Here is a 15618-nt window from a genome sequence, read left to right as displayed (position 1 = left end):
GATGCGATAAATGGATGCGTGCGATTGGTAGCCGGGAAAATCGATGATGAACAGGGGGGCACCCTACCTAGCCGCGAAAGCGAGCACGGCTGCACCGCCGGAGAGGATGGAGCAAAGACCGAAATATCGATTTTTAGGCCCCTACGCGGCGGTTCGATGCTCATATCTGCCCCGTGTCCCGTATCCGCGCGAAGCGCCTTTCAAAACACTAACGACGCGTGCGAGACACACTCTGTGGTGCCGCAAATCTTAAGGATTATCGTTTACAATTAAAATAAGAAACGAGCGAGAGAAGTGAAGCCAAGTGACGCGTAACAAAGTTCTGGCCGATGTCGTCAGGTAACCACGTTGACAGTATAATGACGCGCTGTAAAACGCTTTACAGATTTTTGTTCTCAGTGGTTCGACGTTCGTGCGACAAGCGGCAATATCATGTAATCATTGACACACTAAATAACCAATGATCTTCATTACCGAAATGATCTAAGATCATTAATTTTCAAGTGCGTCAATGACGTTTCGTGTATGAAGATTATTCTTTTTTAAAACATTGTGTACAACGTGCACGATCGTTGAACGAACTTTAACGAGAATTCAGATAGGGTGTGAATGTGGGGTGCCAAAGAGAGTGCGTAATTATTCTATTACTATCGATGTTTCTTTTAAATTCGTTTAATATTATATCAAAATCAAACAAATCAAGCTACATTCATAACTAATCAAAAGAATTTTCAGTGATGTTTTTGTTTTGTGATTTTGGAAATGAAAACAGATTCATTAAAAAACATTCGACGCCACAATCTCAATTTAATCGAAAGAAAAAAAATTCATATAAAATTCATATATTTTCGAAGATTATTGTGAATTGGTCTAATATTCATTTATAATATATTTGTTAAATATGAAATGTCGATTATTTTTTTATTATTTAAACAATGAAAATAATATATTATATATTTACAATTTTTATATATTATATTTCAATATATCACAATCATATAATCTAGATAAAATAGATCATTATTTTTCTATATTTTTAAATAATTATATATTTTATTACACATCATCTTATAAAATCCTTATTAAAACATGATACAAAATCATACAAATGTAAACGAAACACAGTGACGCAACAGGCTTAACAAATATAACAATAGAATATGTATTAGAGAAAGATTATAACGAAACGCCTTTTTTTCTCTGTTTGTCAACGATATAGAAAAAATGGCCATCGCTGCTTCAGAGAATTATCAACTTAAATGGCACAGCTATGGTGCTCATCTGCACAGCTCTGTCGCGACATTACTCCATTCAGAATCCTTCGCAGATGTCTTGTTAGCAACATCCTGTGGTCGGCACGTGGCGGCTCATCGATTTGTCCTTGCCGCTTGCTCTTCGTATCTTAGTCATATTTTTCAAACATGTCATTTCGGTGCAAATACAAACGCTCCAATAATTGTGGTTTGTATATTTTTATTGGCTTTTCTTAATGAAAAAATACACAAGACAATATTCTATTCATTATATTGCAGGTATTACCAACAGAAATTGGTTATCGTACATTAAAAATACTGATTCAATATATGTATAGTGGTGAAGCTACGGTAACAAATGATCAATTAGAAGGTGTATTAAAAGCAGGCGATATATTACGTGTACGTGGTTTATGGAGATCTAATACTGGAAGTAAAAAAGAAAATATACAATCGAATAATCAGAAAATGGATAGAGAAAAACGGGAGCAGCCACCTTTAACTGGTCAAATTCAAAAAATCAAATTGGTTCAACCGAGCGCGGAAAAAATTGTTGAAAATACACAACAGAATACACCAATACAAAATAATATTCAACCTCAAAAACCTATGTCAGAAAGAAAAAGTATTGAAAAAATTGAAGAGAAAACTAATGAACCAGAATCTAAAAAGGTTTTAGAGGAAAATAAAAATAATGAACAAAATAAAAATAAAGAAAATGTGGAAAACAATGGTAAAAAAAGAAAAACAACCAATAGTGATGTAGAATCTAATAAATCTAAAAGTGAAGATGGCGAAAATGTAAGATGATCTCATATAATATACTAATATATCTTATGTAATATACTAATATATAAATATAATAAAATATTTTTATTTTATGTGTTTTAGACTGAATTGAATTTAGAACTTTTAGTAAAAGACGAACCAATTTGGGAAGAAACTATTGATCCGTCAGAATCATTAACGATAGATCACGAGATTGATATAAAACCGGTATATAATATTTTAATTTATTTTAAAAGTTTTTTTTAACAAAAAATGTGTATTACAATTCATTACAGGAAATCGTACATAGTGCAGATGAAGAAGAAGAATACAGCCCGTTAACATGCGATATGTGCAGTCAAACATTTAATCGACCATCAGATTGGGTACGACATATTGAATTTACACATGCTGATATGACCGAAAATCGAAGAAAAAAGAGGAAGGTAAGAATAAATAAAATATTAGTTAATATTTTATATATTAAATTAAAAATTATTATTATGTATGTATTTTTTAGGGCGACGTAGATGACGATAGCAAAGATTTTCCACCTTTAAAATGTGATCTTTGTGGTAATATGTATTCAACACCTCAAGAATGGGTACGTCATATACAAACCGAACATACAGAAGAGCAATTAGCTCTAATGAATAACTCAGCGCCTCCTAAACCAAAAAGAGTTCATAGTCATCAAAAATTGTGTAACATTTGTCAAAAAGAATTTCCAAGCCATGCGTCAATGGTAATTCATCAAAGAACGCATACGGGGGAAAAGCCTTTTCTTTGTTCCTATTGTAAAAAAGGCTTTAACGTAAAAAGTAATTTATTAAGGCATTTAAGGACATTGCATGACAAATATGTACATCCCAGTTTATATGGGAGTAATGGCAACACGAATGCTTAAGCCCTTACATAATTTTTTAATTGTACATGTTTTTTTTTGTTAATACTTCATTTACAGGGCAAGTACCACATAACATCTCACACTTTTTAAAATTATATTTATAGACTGAAAAAACAATATATGCATTGATATATGCATTGATAATCTCGCATAAGCAAATTATCAAATTGGTCCAAATAATTACCGATAGTATCGATGTATGTGGTATCTTTTTTGAAAATGAATAAGTATTAACAGTTTCATTAATTTTAAATAGATAATTTCATATTTTCCTTTTACATTAAATTTGATTACGTATTAACATGAATGCGTATTTCATTATGTAAAAAAATAATTGTTTTAGTTTTGAATGTGTATTATATTAAAAAGAAAAAAGCAATATCAGGGCTTTAAAACTAAAGAGGCTGATTACTATTGCCAAAGTATCTTGTTTTATTGCTATTTAAATTTACTTTTGAACATAGAACAAGATGTGGAAAATATTTTATTTGATTTGATTCAAATGCATAAAAATAAGAATTAATGATAAACAGGTCTTCGCAGTATGGGCGTGTAAAATAATTTATAGTATAAATCAACATCTATTGATTATATATAATATATAATTATTTAGTAACTATATGAGATCCAAATTATGTAAGATTTTACTGTATACTTTTAGGCTATTCCATCCATGGTAGCCCACTTATTCCCTCAGCTCGTAAGTTAATTATGTATTTTTATATTAAACTAGCTTATACATAAAAGATATAAGAAATAAGACAACTAAAAATAAATGAAAAATTTAAATTTCAATTAGGCTAGGATATAAGAAATAACACATAATTCAAAATTTATCAAATGTTTTGGAAATATATTGAGTTCTTCTTACATATAAAAAAAATGCAATATTATCAAAATATTGTCACAGTTTATGAAACAGTAACAATTACAAATCTTATAAGAATGACACCATATTACCATGTTTATCATGATTGTGTCAATGATGAATCTTAGTGTCAATTTCACGTTGCGCTAACACTGTGACGAGCCAAATGACTTTTAAATGTAAAATTTAAATATATTACCTTCAAAGTATTTCTAATTATCCTTTTATCGTTCCTCAATAATGAATATCAAAATATCTTTGTTTATCATTCACTATTTATATTAAGATTTTGAAAATATTTAATTCTTTTTTAATAATATGATAAATATAACAGTAAAAAAATCAAAGTATACAAAGTTAAAGTAATGCTATATTGATAACTTATATAAAAAAATATTCAAGATAAAAAAAATATTCCAATCTTAAAAAAAAATTAATTTTCTTCATCATCATCAATTTTTGGTGCCAGATAATATCTAATGTGTCCAATATCTCCAATTTTGTATTCACATACAAGAGGCACATCATTAGACATTGATAATTGTACTTGTGCACATAAGGGTCCAGCCTTTATAAAACAATTAAGATAACGACATGAAAATGTTAATTTTACTGGTTCTTGCATATTGACAATTACTGCTTCTTCTTCATTATCTGCATCTGCTGTTTGTGCTAATTTAACAGTAGCTAAAAAAAAATAATTTATATGCAATCATAATTTATAATATTAATTGTATAGATATATTTTTACATTTTGCAATATATACTTTTTATAATTCATTTGTATTTTAATGATTTTTAGTATGGAAAAAATATTTCCTTTAAATACATAAATATAAACAGACACGTATATAAACATATAATATATTCTTCATAGCAATGAAGGTCAATCAAACAAACACATTCTAGCATATTATTTCAAGCAGTAACTATATAACAGTTGTGCTTGAAAAGTGTTGACTACAAGATGCTATCCAAACATAATAAATATTATATAACTAATGTAAGTATAATTAAAATGTCTGTACATACTCTACCATTTTTTTTATAACAAAAGAAATTGATATACCTTGTCCATAATCTCCAGAAGCACTAAATTTTATACCTTCCTTAGAGCATGAAAATGTTATTGATTCTCCAAATTGACTTAAATCTCTACAAATACGTGAAAATTCTTGAGATGGCATTTTTACAACACATGAATATGAAGTTTCCTGTAATATATTATAATATATTATATTTCATTACATTGTATTATTTAAAAAAAAAAATTCTATATATAATGTGTAGAATCTTACAGGAATACCAAGATGTTCTTGATCCATATTTATAAGTTTCATTTCATATTCTGCAAGTTTTTCTTTATTTGGTGATTCAAATATAAATGTAATATTTTCTGGATTATCTACTGCTCGTAATGTCACTGTATCTTCTGAACCAGCACATCGTAGAATTTTGGACATGCTAAAAATAGTTTATTTTATTTATAATAAATGTATTATTCTATTATTATATATATAAAATCTTATTAAGAAATAGAAATATAATACTTCTATATATTTGAAAATATTTGCTTATTGTAAAAAAGACATAACCTTATATAAATATTGCATTAAAATTATCATCTTACCATGCAATAGTCATGCCCATTGACAAATTTCTATCGCATCTATATTTATCAAAACCATCGCTTCTAAGATTAAGAGAAACTAAAGAGACATGAGCATTATCCATTGCTTGTACTTGAATGCCAGAATCGGAACATTCGAACGTGGCTTCAGTTAAAAGATCTTTTATTGCATCTAATACTTTTTTTAAAATCGCACTTTGTACTAAACGCGCTTCGAACATTTTTCTTAATTTTTTAGATTTTTTTCTTCACACAATTAATAAATATAACAAATATTGACAATTAATAGAATTATTACACCCGTAACGATAACCCGCGCTTTGTTACCCAACTATTAGGAAATAGATGGCATTTGATATGTACCGGAAATATATTCAATTTAAAAATTCTATAATTTTCTAACAAAATCTTGGTTTAAAATTGATTGAATTAATTCACATAATTCAAATATAATAAAACAATTTTTTTCTTTAATACAAATTGTAATTTGATTATTTTACATAAACATATTTCATATATTATTTATTTAATATATAATTATTAATATATTTCAAAATTTTTATTTTAAAATACAAATCGCAAATATATGAATCATAATATAAATTATTAGAAAAAACATTATTTAATATTTTATATAATATTTTTTCGAATAAAAATGTTTAAATCACACAAAAGAAAAAATTAATAAAAAAAATATAAAATCTTATGTTAAAAAATAAACTTTAATGAATATTGCTTTATTAACAAATTTTTAAAAATTAAAAATGTTTTTAAAAAATAGCTTTAACTGAAAATACAAAAAATAAATTTAATTATATTCATAATTGTTTACATAGAGATATATCCATATTTAAGCGTAAAAATTTATGAGATAAAAACACATTTGATGTAAAAGTACATAATACATAACTAGTAATATTTATTTTTATAAATAAATGCAATTTCATTCATTATACTTATTATTTTTAAACTAGAATTATTTACATATTGTGTATGACATTTTTTCTTTTTTTTTAAATCAAAGATTAATTATTTTTTTAAATTAAAGATTAATATGGAAATTCAGTAATTGATATTACAAATTATACGAATATATTAAAAACTAATATTACCAACCATATTCTCTAATTGATTAAACATGTGATCAAGATGCTGAAACAAAAATTATAAAAAATGAATTTTATCTAAAATTCTGTATTTTATTTTTAATATATATACTATAATTATATTATAAATATATTTAATTTTAATTAACGTAGTGACTAAATATATTTTACATACATCTGATGGTTCATTATCTTCTGTTATTTCTTCTTGTTTGTTAATTCCAGTTTCATCTATTTCTTCTTCATCATCTTCTTCATAATCGTCTTCATTATCTTCATCATTATCATCCGAATCGTCTTCTTCCTCTATTTCTTCATCATCATCATCATCATCATCATCTACATCATCATCTATATCATCAATATTACATGACATTTCCATTTCTTCATAATCTTCTGGCTCTTCTTTAATTTCTGTAAGCATTATCGTTTCTGTAACTGGTTCTCTCTCAGTTGAACAAGGCGGAGGAGCTTCAGATGCAGAAGGTATTTGAGGTGATTGACCAGTCTAAAAAAAAAGATCATTTTTTGTTTTTATTTTTTTTTTTTGAAACGTTTTTTTTAATATGCAATATTTATGTAATATACTTGTACCCATGGTTGTTGTTGTTGTCCTGATTTAGCTGAAGTGATTGAAGTTGGTGTTGAAGAAGAAGAACATGATTGCAAATTTGTATTCTGTTCTTGAATCTGTGATGTTTTATTTTGCATTTTATTACAATTATCTTGTACCTTATTTTCTGTATCAGTTTCTAATTTTGTCACACTCTTTTCAATGTGATTAATTTTTTGACACTTTTTTATTTGAGAATTACTATTTGGTTCTTCTTTAGTTTTTTTAACATTAGGTTTTGGTTCTCCAGGAAGACAAGTATTGCCACGTTGTCTTCTAAATCTTACAATAATACTTCTGGTATCCCACATTAAATCATGTGCTTGTTTATAAGCAGATATAGATTCATCTACACTATTATATCTTATAAAAGCATATCTATAAAATAAAATAAATGAATTATTGAATGAAAATATAAAATAATATATACTTAGTTTATAAAATAAATATCTCACCGAGTATTTCTCATTTTCTGTGCATATCCTACATCTACTCGAGCAGCTGTTGGAAACTTATTTTTTACTTCATTAACATTAACAGATTCTGGTAAATTTCCTATATATAATGTATAAGGATCTATTTCTTCAGGCATTGGATTATCTTCATCTCTTAGAGATTTTCTTTCAACTGTTAAATGACCTATTCCAAAAGGTATTTTTTCTAATTCTTTTATAGCTTCATCAATATCAACACTTTCTGCCATTTGTATAAAACAATATCTAGGACCACTAGGACTTTGAAAATGAATATTTTGAATACCAGGATGAAATTCTCTAACAATATCCTTATTTAGGTCAGGATCTGGAAATTTAATTATTAAACTTTGAGCTTTAACTGTTTTATTGTACTCATTTTCAATTTTTAAAGCTCTTTCTGCATCTTCTCTATTCCATGGTCGACTAGGATAACTTTGAGACATTGGTTTTCTTTGTTTAAGCTTTTTACCTACAACTTCTTCCTAAAATAAATAATCAATAATAAAATAAAATAAATATATTTATCTAACTTTTATATATCTTACTGGAATGATTTTAATTTCTTGATCTGAAGTTTCTTTTCCATGTCTATTTGTTAAAATCCCTGAAGGTATAGGAGGTAAAGGATGATTAGGAAGAGGAACAGGCATATGATTCATAATTGTATCACCTGTAGATGTAGTATAATTATTTCTCTGCCATTCCAAACCAAGACTATTACTCAATGTTGCACCAAAATATGTTGCTTGATCAAACTGTGTTTGAGTATGTCCAAATCTTGCAAGTCTTCTGTTTTTACGATGAAAGTTATTTCTTTGAATATATATATTACTTTTAGTGTGTGTAAATCTTTCTCGCCGTATGTAATTACCTCTAAGAGGCATTTCTCTTTGAAATGAATTTGTAGTCATATCACGTGGAGGTGGAGGAGGTAAAGGAGATGTTTGAGGTGTTATCCATTGCCATGGTGTAGGAGGTGTCCATGCTTGTATTGATGTAACTTGAGAAGGCACTGGTCCAAATACATGAGGAGGTGGTGGAACACTACTAGAAGGAGGAGGCATAGGAGGTAATGGTGGTTGTCCTGGTAAAGGTTGTGTGACAGTTGAAGGAGATGAAGAAGAAGTATAAGAAGGATAGGAACCTTCATATCCAAAATTAATACATTCTTGTTTAGCAAAAGATCGCTTTGTTTCCCTATTTTCTTCAGTTATCTGAAAAATAAACAATTATGAATTAAAAGTAACAAGATATATAAAAATTTTATTAACATAAAAAAATTTATAACTTAATATTATTAATTTAATGTTATCAATATTCGATTGATTTATTAAATATACAAAAATATTTTATACAATCGCGCGCTGTCAAACTAACCTTTTCTAAAAATACCATAAATGAAATAAATATAAATTATCATATATCATTAACTTATATAGGGAATAGAAAAATAAATTTTTACCGAACGTTTCATAATGAAGATAAAATTATCGATAATCTTTAGACAAAAATTATGTTCTCTAAATTATAATGTAAATACAACATTATACGAATCAGCGAAAACCACCAATATCAAACTGCTGATTGTTAAAATATATCACAGGAATACCAACCCTTATTTTAAATTTTTTATATTGACTAAAAAATATATTCGATATTATTTATTATAATAATTACATAAATAATTTTTATTTTCTCTAAATATGTATTATTTTTTATAATTTTAAAAAAATTATATTTTAACTTATATTAATTTATTATTAATTTATTTTATATTATATAATTTTTGTACTTTTTAAATATAATTTATGAATTGATTATTTTATATTTTAAAACGAAAAATAAATATCATTACATGTATAATATAAGTATACATATATATAATGATACTAAGTATACACATTTATATATATATATATGTATATATATATATATATTTTCATTAAATAAAATTATAAAAATATAATAAATATAATAAAATCATTATTATAAAAATATATAAATAAATTTATTAAGATTTTTATGATTTCAATTATATTTTAGATATATGTTAACACAAGAAAATATCAGAAAAAGAAACAATTGCGGTAAATAAAAAAAGGAGAAAATAAAACAAAACAAATTATCATTATATTATTTAAAATAATACATTTCGTTAAAAAAATTATTATAATAAAATAATATTGGTTTTGCTAAAACGAAAAAAGAATAAAAAAAGATTAGATATAAAACAGTGTATCGCAATTGTTTTTTTTCTTCCTTTCTTTTTTTATAATGACATAATAATATAGTAAAACTAATGATTGTTTTATTCTTTCCTAATTACTTTGCTTAAATTTTATTGCGGTAATTTCCCGGTGCGCCGATGCAATTTCACATTTCTGTCTTTGGAAAAAGAAATTTTGTGTAAAAATTTTGCCGACAGATGCCCTTACTGTTAGTTCACTGAACGAGCATATTGTGCGTATAGTTTGTGTGACATGGCTACGAGCAATACAGAAGAAATTGAGGTATTCTTTTCTAATATTTTTTATCATATTACATATATTGTAAAAATATCATAATATATATTTTCCAAGTTCATTTACGATTTGATTAAATATTGGAAAAAAATATAAATATTTTTTTTTTTAAACAACGTGATCACTTCAATGCTCTTTACCCCTCCCATCTGTTCCTAAGCATGGTGAAAACTGTCTAACGAGCTTAAAAAAAGGCATATTATATTACTAATATTAAAATAATCTGTAATATTATTTTAATTAATTTGATTCACTAATATATAAAATTTAGTTGTTTATATTTTATTTATATAAAATAAACGAAATCGATAGAAAACAATAGAAAGTAAAACATTCGTAAATAAATCATTAAGGTTAAAAAAGCTAACTTTGGAATTATGAATATAATCATGTGTAGGAAGTTGAAAGGAAGGAGCAAGAAGTAGTAAACTTCGATGAATTCCCCCCAGAAGTTTTAATCAAACATCCACTTCAACATACATGGACTCTTTGGTATTATGAACCAGATAGAAATAAAACATGGGAAGAAAGTCAAAGAAAAGTTACAAGTTTTGATACAGCTGAAGATTTCTGGAGGTAAATTTAATATTATCTTGAAATTAAATAATTTTTTAATTTTATTATTATTGTTATATTCTTTTCACTAATAATATTTATATTTTAATAACAGTTTATATAATCATATAAAGGCAGCATCAGAATTAAAACAAGGTTGTGACTATAGCATGTTCAAACAAGGAATCCGACCCATGTGGGAAGATAATGCCAATAAATGTGGTGGAAGATGGCTTATAAATTTAGATAAAAAGCAAAGAAATACAGATTTAGATCACTTTTGGTTAGAAACTCTTTTATGTATGATTGGTGAAGCATTTAATGGATATTCAGATGATATTTGTGGGGCTGTTGTAAATGTAAGGCAAAAAGGAGATAAAATTGGTGTATGGACTGCAAATGCTAATAGTGAAGATAGTGTTATGGAAATTGGGTAAATATAATAATTAACATAAATATAATACAAGTGATTGATGAAAAATTTAATTACTTCATCATTTTTTTTTACAGACGTAAATTAAGAGAAAGATTAAAAATTGCATCCAAAGTTACTATAGGCTATCAAATACATAAAGATGTTATGGTCAAAGTAGGAAGTCAAACAAAGAATGCTTATGTTGTTTAAATCTTATTAATGTTATTATCACTATTCATTAAAAATTTTTCAAATAACATTATGCATACATTATTAATGTGGATATTACACAAAATTTAGATTACTAAACAAAATAAATGAGACAAAAATTTAATAACAAATGATTAAAACCTACATATTTTTATTAAAATTAAATATTTTCTTAATAAAAATTATTCAACAATAAATAATAAGTGTATACAAGTACAAATGTATACAATAGATATAAAAATTCATATCAATATCATACATAATTTAAAAATAGATTATAAAGTATACACATTAGGCTGCTGTATTTAAAATATAGCTAAAATATCAATTGCAATTTCTATTATGATATTTATTCAAACAATTTTTTTATATATATTGTTTTCATTCCTTATAAGTCACAAAGACTGCTAAATAATGTTTTTTTTAAGAAACCTATAAATTAGGTTTACCAGTTTTAAATCATTTCAATCAATAACAAAATACAGCAATCTATTTCACTTTAAGATAGCATAATAATATTTAATGTTTTCATAATTATTTGGAAAATGATTATATTTAAGTTTTTCTTACAAATATATTGAAAAAATTAATATTTATTTTTTATTATTTTTTATTTTTAATTTCCTTTAAATTATTAACTATTTGATTCTAATATTAATTTCTCAGAAAGTTCCTTAAGATCTTTGCGTCTTGCTTTTTCTAAAGCATGTATTAAATTTATTTTCCAATTATTGTCACTATATTGGGTTATGTATAATTTCAAAGCCTACAAATTATTTATGTTACTATATGTAAAGAATTATATTTGAAATAAATCCATTTTAATTGTACTTTCTTACTTCATAACTTTGTTCTTTCAAATCAAAAGGATGTTTATTCTGAATTGCATCAATTTGATATTCAGGTATATTTAAATATCTCACAGTATCTCTCCAAGAACGACCAATTCTTTTACTTAAATGTGATAATACTTAAAAAATAAGATTTTTGTATATTAATTTCATAATTAATATTATATATTAAAAAGAATAAATTTATTCTTACATATTTGTTGTAATTCCATTTCTTGTGTGAAAAGATTGCTTTTGACATTTTTGTATTCTAATGTTGATTGATTTTCAAATTCACTAGAAACTTTTATTTCTGATGTATTATTTTTACTTATATTTGATAATTTGAATTTATTGTCATGTTTATTTCCTGTTAAAAATTATATAAATATATATTATAATTAAAAATATTATTAAAATAACTCCATAATATGAAAATAAAAACGATGGAATTTACCTTTTGATTCTTGATACATATTAAAGGATAAACAATACTGTACGCTTTGAACATAAATTTTATAATCTCTCACTTTACATTGTATTTGAAAATCATTTAAAAAGTTATTTGAAATATATATAAGTGGTTCTATATTATAACAATTAAGACAATCACGCTTTTCTAATACTTTCAATAATGTTTTTAAATCATTTATTTTACTTAATTTACGATTTGAATTTATATATTTTGCATAATATTTTTTAAGTATATTTAATATATTTTTATTAATATAATATTGAGCAATTGATAAGAATTCTTCTTGTAAACATATATATTTTATTTCTAATTCCATATTGCTAATTAACAAGGGAAATTCCCTTTATTAATAAGTATGTTTTCAAATATATTTTAAAAATACCAAATAACTATTTGTAAAATAAAAATAAATATATTTTTTATTTAAAAAATTTTCTAATAAAAAACTTTTAAATTTATTTTTCAAATTTATAAAAAGTTTTAAATTTAAACATATTAAATAATATATACAAATTTAATTTATTTATTTTAAAGTTGATAATTATTTTAAAATTTCATATAAAATTTATAGATTAAATATTTTCTATTTTTTTCTATTTTAAAATATTTAAAAATACTATAAAATAATAGTTAATAACAATAAAATTTAAATTGCATTTTGTTATTATTATATTAAATATATTAAAAATTAAACAGTTTTAGGAGTTTTTATGTAACCTTTAAAGCATAACCTTTTCATATAAAAATCTTAGTATAATAAGTGTATAACTAAGATTAGTTATATAGTCATATATACAATATATACAATATATACGATATTCATAAAAACGTTGATTAATCTTAATAATTATTAAATTTTCAAAACACGTGAATATATATTATTAAAATTATTAAATATGAATGAATCTCAAAAAATACAATATTTGATTGTTGATACAAGTGCCTTCATCCGAAATGCATCTTTACAGGTAAAATATTTCTTAAAATATAAAATTAATATAATTTATTTTTTACAATATTAATTTTGTATAATTTTATAATACTATATGATATATGTAATAATTTTAATAATAAATATTAATTTTAGAATATTGGTGTTAATATAATAACAGAACAAGATGTAGTGAATGAGGTTATAAATAAAAGACAATTAAGAAGATTAGTTGTCTTACCATATGATTTAAAAATAAAAAATGCATATTCTGAAAACATTAAATTTGGTAAATATAATTTTATTTAAATAACATTTTGATATATATAAATATAATATATTTATTTATATTTTTTATATTTATAGTTACAGAATTTGCTAAAAAAACTGGTGATTATATTAGTTTATCAGCAACTGATATAAAAATAATTGCATTAACATATCAGTTAGAAAAAGAAAAAGTAGGAATTAATCATTTAAGAACAGAGCCAATAATTGCACAAACTATAGACTCTAATATTGAAAAAGCTATGGATTTTCGTACATCTTTAGCTGGTTTTTATATCCCAGAAAAAGAATTAAAAATAAAAGTAAATATTTCCATTGATATAATTTATTGATAAATTTATTAAATGATATTAATATAATAATTAAATTAAATTAATTTTTTTAATTTTTTTATTTAGAAATCTCTTAATGAAGAAAATAATAAAGAAAAAATAGAAACCAATTTTGGAAATAATATAAAGAATATTAATCATAAAGAAAAAAAAGAAAATGAAATTGAATCAAATTATAGTGAATCTTCTACCGGTATTGATTATAAAACAGCATATTCTGATATAGATCAAGGCAGTATAGAAAATTTATCTATCAAATTTTCAAAATTAACAAGATTTGTTGTTCAAAATAAAAATAATATTAAACATAATGTTGATGATATTCTTATTCCAATAAAAAAAAATGATGATAAAATTAATAATAAGAATAATGAATATGAAAATAATAAAATTGATGATGATGATGATGATGATGATGATGATGATGATGATGATGATGATGATAGTGATAGTGGTTGGATTACACCTGGTAAAATGTTTTTTAATAATTTCATATAAAAAATAATTATATGAATGAAAAAAAATATTCTTTTTATTTCAGGAAATATTTATAATATAAAGAAAGAACTTGATTCAGATTTTCTTGAACAAAAATCTGTAATTGTTGCTTGTTTAACAATGGATTTTGCTATGCAAAATGTTTTAAAACAAATAGGATTAAATGTAGTTGCATTAGATGGAAAAATAATTAAACAAATGCAAACATATATTCTTAGATGTTATGCATGTTATAAAACTACTAGTATTATGACGAAAATTTTTTGTCCTAGTTGCGGTAATAAAACATTAAAAAGAGTTGCAATTACATTGAATGAAGAAGGAAAACAAAAAATTCATATTAATTTCCGAAGACCAATTTCAAAAAAAGGAAAAAGAGTATGATTAATTTTTTCTTATTTTTGTTAATTAATATATAAATTTTTATGTATATTGATATTAATATTAACATTCTATAGATTTTATTTTATATTTTATATATTTTTAGTTCTCATTACCTATGCCAAAAGGTGGCAAACATGCAAACAATCCCATTCTTTGTGAAGATCAACCAATTCCAGATCAAAAACCAACACGATTAGCACGTACCAAATATAATCCTTTACAAGATGATAATATAGCTGAATATTCTCCATTTATTATGCGTGATGTATATTCAAAATCAGCTATGTTGGGCATAAGGGCAAAAAATCCTGTTAAATATTGGATGCAAAAAAATCCAAATGAAGTTAGAAGAAAAAGAAAATAAATAATTTTATCTTTGAATTTATATTTGGATAATAAAAAAATATAAATAAATTACTATATATATAATATATTATTATATATATAATCATATATCATAAATCATTTATTTTGAATATATAAATTAAGTATATAAATATTTAATTTTTATTATATTTTTACTTTTTTATTCCAATATTAAATATTTTAATAAATTA

At 23.9% G+C, this 15618-nt stretch overlaps 6 protein-coding genes across 9 annotated transcripts in view; 3 read left to right on the top strand and 3 right to left on the bottom strand.

Moving 5' to 3' along the window:
• Positions 1 to 4576, top strand: part of LOC108003768 (uncharacterized) — a 124506-nt gene extending 119930 nt beyond the window's left edge. Inside the window, exons 8-12 of one of the 2 annotated variants that reach the window (XM_017066253.3) lie at positions 1220 to 1461; positions 1533 to 2054; positions 2145 to 2249; positions 2318 to 2467; positions 2542 to 4576. In XM_017066253.3, coding sequence (XP_016921742.2) covers positions 1220 to 1461; positions 1533 to 2054; positions 2145 to 2249; positions 2318 to 2467; positions 2542 to 2928 — 1406 coding nt within the window. In that variant the 3' untranslated portion in view covers positions 2929 to 4576. The remainder of the gene's footprint in view (positions 1 to 1219; positions 1462 to 1532; positions 2055 to 2144; positions 2250 to 2317; positions 2468 to 2541) is intronic. The other variant, XM_017066254.3, reaches the window with a different exon arrangement.
• On the bottom strand, positions 3754 to 6090 carry LOC108003771 (proliferating cell nuclear antigen). Its single transcript, XM_017066257.3, has 4 exons — positions 5427 to 6090; positions 5095 to 5260; positions 4866 to 5010; positions 3754 to 4483 (listed from the first exon to the last, which is right to left on the bottom strand). Exons 1-4 carry the CDS (start codon positions 5645 to 5647, stop codon positions 4230 to 4232), a joined length of 786 nt encoding a protein of 261 aa, XP_016921746.1. The 5' UTR covers positions 5648 to 6090; the 3' UTR covers positions 3754 to 4229.
• LOC108003773 (eukaryotic translation initiation factor 4E-1A) lies at positions 4704 to 12153 on the top strand. Of its 2 annotated transcripts, none has more exons than XM_017066260.3 (4): positions 4704 to 4799; positions 10541 to 10719; positions 10814 to 11131; positions 11209 to 12153. In XM_017066260.3, the coding sequence occupies exons 1-4, from the start codon at positions 4764 to 4766 to the stop codon at positions 11321 to 11323; spliced, it is 648 nt and encodes a 215-aa protein (XP_016921749.1). In that variant the 5' UTR covers positions 4704 to 4763; the 3' UTR covers positions 11324 to 12153. The 2 variants fall into 2 exon arrangements, with proteins under 2 accessions (XP_016921749.1, XP_016921750.1); XM_017066261.3 differs by lacking the exon at positions 4704 to 4799 and adding an exon at positions 10047 to 10131.
• LOC108003769 (MATH and LRR domain-containing protein PFE0570w) lies at positions 6225 to 9228 on the bottom strand. 2 transcript variants are annotated; one of them, XM_028669674.2, is made up of 6 exons: positions 9084 to 9228; positions 8167 to 8835; positions 7601 to 8103; positions 7127 to 7523; positions 6708 to 7040; positions 6225 to 6578 (listed from the first exon to the last, which is right to left on the bottom strand). In XM_028669674.2, the coding sequence occupies exons 1-6, from the start codon at positions 9093 to 9095 to the stop codon at positions 6522 to 6524; spliced, it is 1971 nt and encodes a 656-aa protein (XP_028525475.1). In that variant the 5' UTR covers positions 9096 to 9228; the 3' UTR covers positions 6225 to 6521. The 2 variants fall into 2 exon arrangements, with proteins under 2 accessions (XP_028525475.1, XP_016921744.2); XM_017066255.3 differs by having other exon boundaries at positions 8999 to 9195.
• LOC108003772 (fas-associated death domain protein) lies at positions 11157 to 12944 on the bottom strand. The gene is made up of 4 exons (XM_017066259.3): positions 12611 to 12944; positions 12368 to 12523; positions 12163 to 12293; positions 11157 to 12089 (listed from the first exon to the last, which is right to left on the bottom strand). The coding sequence occupies exons 1-4, from the start codon at positions 12942 to 12944 to the stop codon at positions 11958 to 11960; spliced, it is 753 nt and encodes a 250-aa protein (XP_016921748.1). The 3' UTR covers positions 11157 to 11957.
• A 508-nt stretch (positions 12945 to 13452) lies between these two features.
• Positions 13453 to 15492, top strand: LOC108003760 (RNA-binding protein NOB1). The gene is made up of 6 exons (XM_017066240.3): positions 13453 to 13596; positions 13716 to 13848; positions 13926 to 14149; positions 14246 to 14648; positions 14721 to 15055; positions 15165 to 15492. The coding sequence occupies exons 1-6, from the start codon at positions 13525 to 13527 to the stop codon at positions 15423 to 15425; spliced, it is 1428 nt and encodes a 475-aa protein (XP_016921729.2). The 5' UTR covers positions 13453 to 13524; the 3' UTR covers positions 15426 to 15492.
• The last annotated feature ends 126 nt before the right edge of the window (positions 15493 to 15618 follow it).

The sequence above is a fragment of the Apis cerana genome, linkage group LG10 (genome assembly GCF_029169275.1).
Source record: "Apis cerana isolate GH-2021 linkage group LG10, AcerK_1.0, whole genome shotgun sequence".
NCBI lineage: Eukaryota > Metazoa > Arthropoda > Insecta > Hymenoptera > Apidae > Apis > Apis cerana.
This window is presented reverse-complemented; position numbering and strand designations above follow the sequence as displayed.

Coding starts and splice junctions, on each gene's coding strand:
- LOC108003760 (XM_017066240.3), top strand. CDS start 13,525: ATGAATGAATCTCAAAAAATACAATATTTGATTGTTGATACAAGTGCC. Junction 14,649..14,720: donor TAGTGGTTGGATTACACCTG/GTAAAATGTTTT, acceptor TTTTTATTTCAG/GAAATATTTATAATATAAAG. Junction 15,056..15,164: donor TTTCAAAAAAAGGAAAAAGA/GTATGATTAATT, acceptor ATATATTTTTAG/TTCTCATTACCTATGCCAAA.
- LOC108003773 (XM_017066260.3), top strand. CDS start 4,764: ATGCTATCCAAACATAATAAATATTATATAACTAAT. Junction 4,800..10,540: donor ATAAATATTATATAACTAAT/GTAAGTATAATT, acceptor AATCATGTGTAG/GAAGTTGAAAGGAAGGAGCA. Junction 10,720..10,813: donor ACAGCTGAAGATTTCTGGAG/GTAAATTTAATA, acceptor TTTTAATAACAG/TTTATATAATCATATAAAGG.
- LOC108003769 (XM_017066255.3), bottom strand. Junction 8,104..8,166: donor AAGAAATTAAAATCATTCCA/GTAAGATATATA, acceptor TATTTATTTTAG/GAAGAAGTTGTAGGTAAAAA. Junction 6,579..6,707: donor AAGATAATGAACCATCAGAT/GTATGTAAAATA, acceptor TTTTTGTTTCAG/CATCTTGATCACATGTTTAA.
- LOC108003772 (XM_017066259.3), bottom strand. CDS start 12,944: ATGGAATTAGAAATAAAATATATATGTTTACAAGAAGAATTCTTATCA. Junction 12,524..12,610: donor TATGTATCAAGAATCAAAAG/GTAAATTCCATC, acceptor AATTTTTAACAG/GAAATAAACATGACAATAAA. Junction 12,090..12,162: donor TGAAAGAACAAAGTTATGAA/GTAAGAAAGTAC, acceptor AATAATTTGTAG/GCTTTGAAATTATACATAAC.
- LOC108003771 (XM_017066257.3), bottom strand. CDS start 5,647: ATGTTCGAAGCGCGTTTAGTACAAAGTGCGATTTTAAAAAAAGTATTA. Junction 5,261..5,426: donor ATGGGCATGACTATTGCATG/GTAAGATGATAA, acceptor AACTATTTTTAG/CATGTCCAAAATTCTACGAT. Junction 5,011..5,094: donor AAGAACATCTTGGTATTCCT/GTAAGATTCTAC, acceptor AATATATTACAG/GAAACTTCATATTCATGTGT.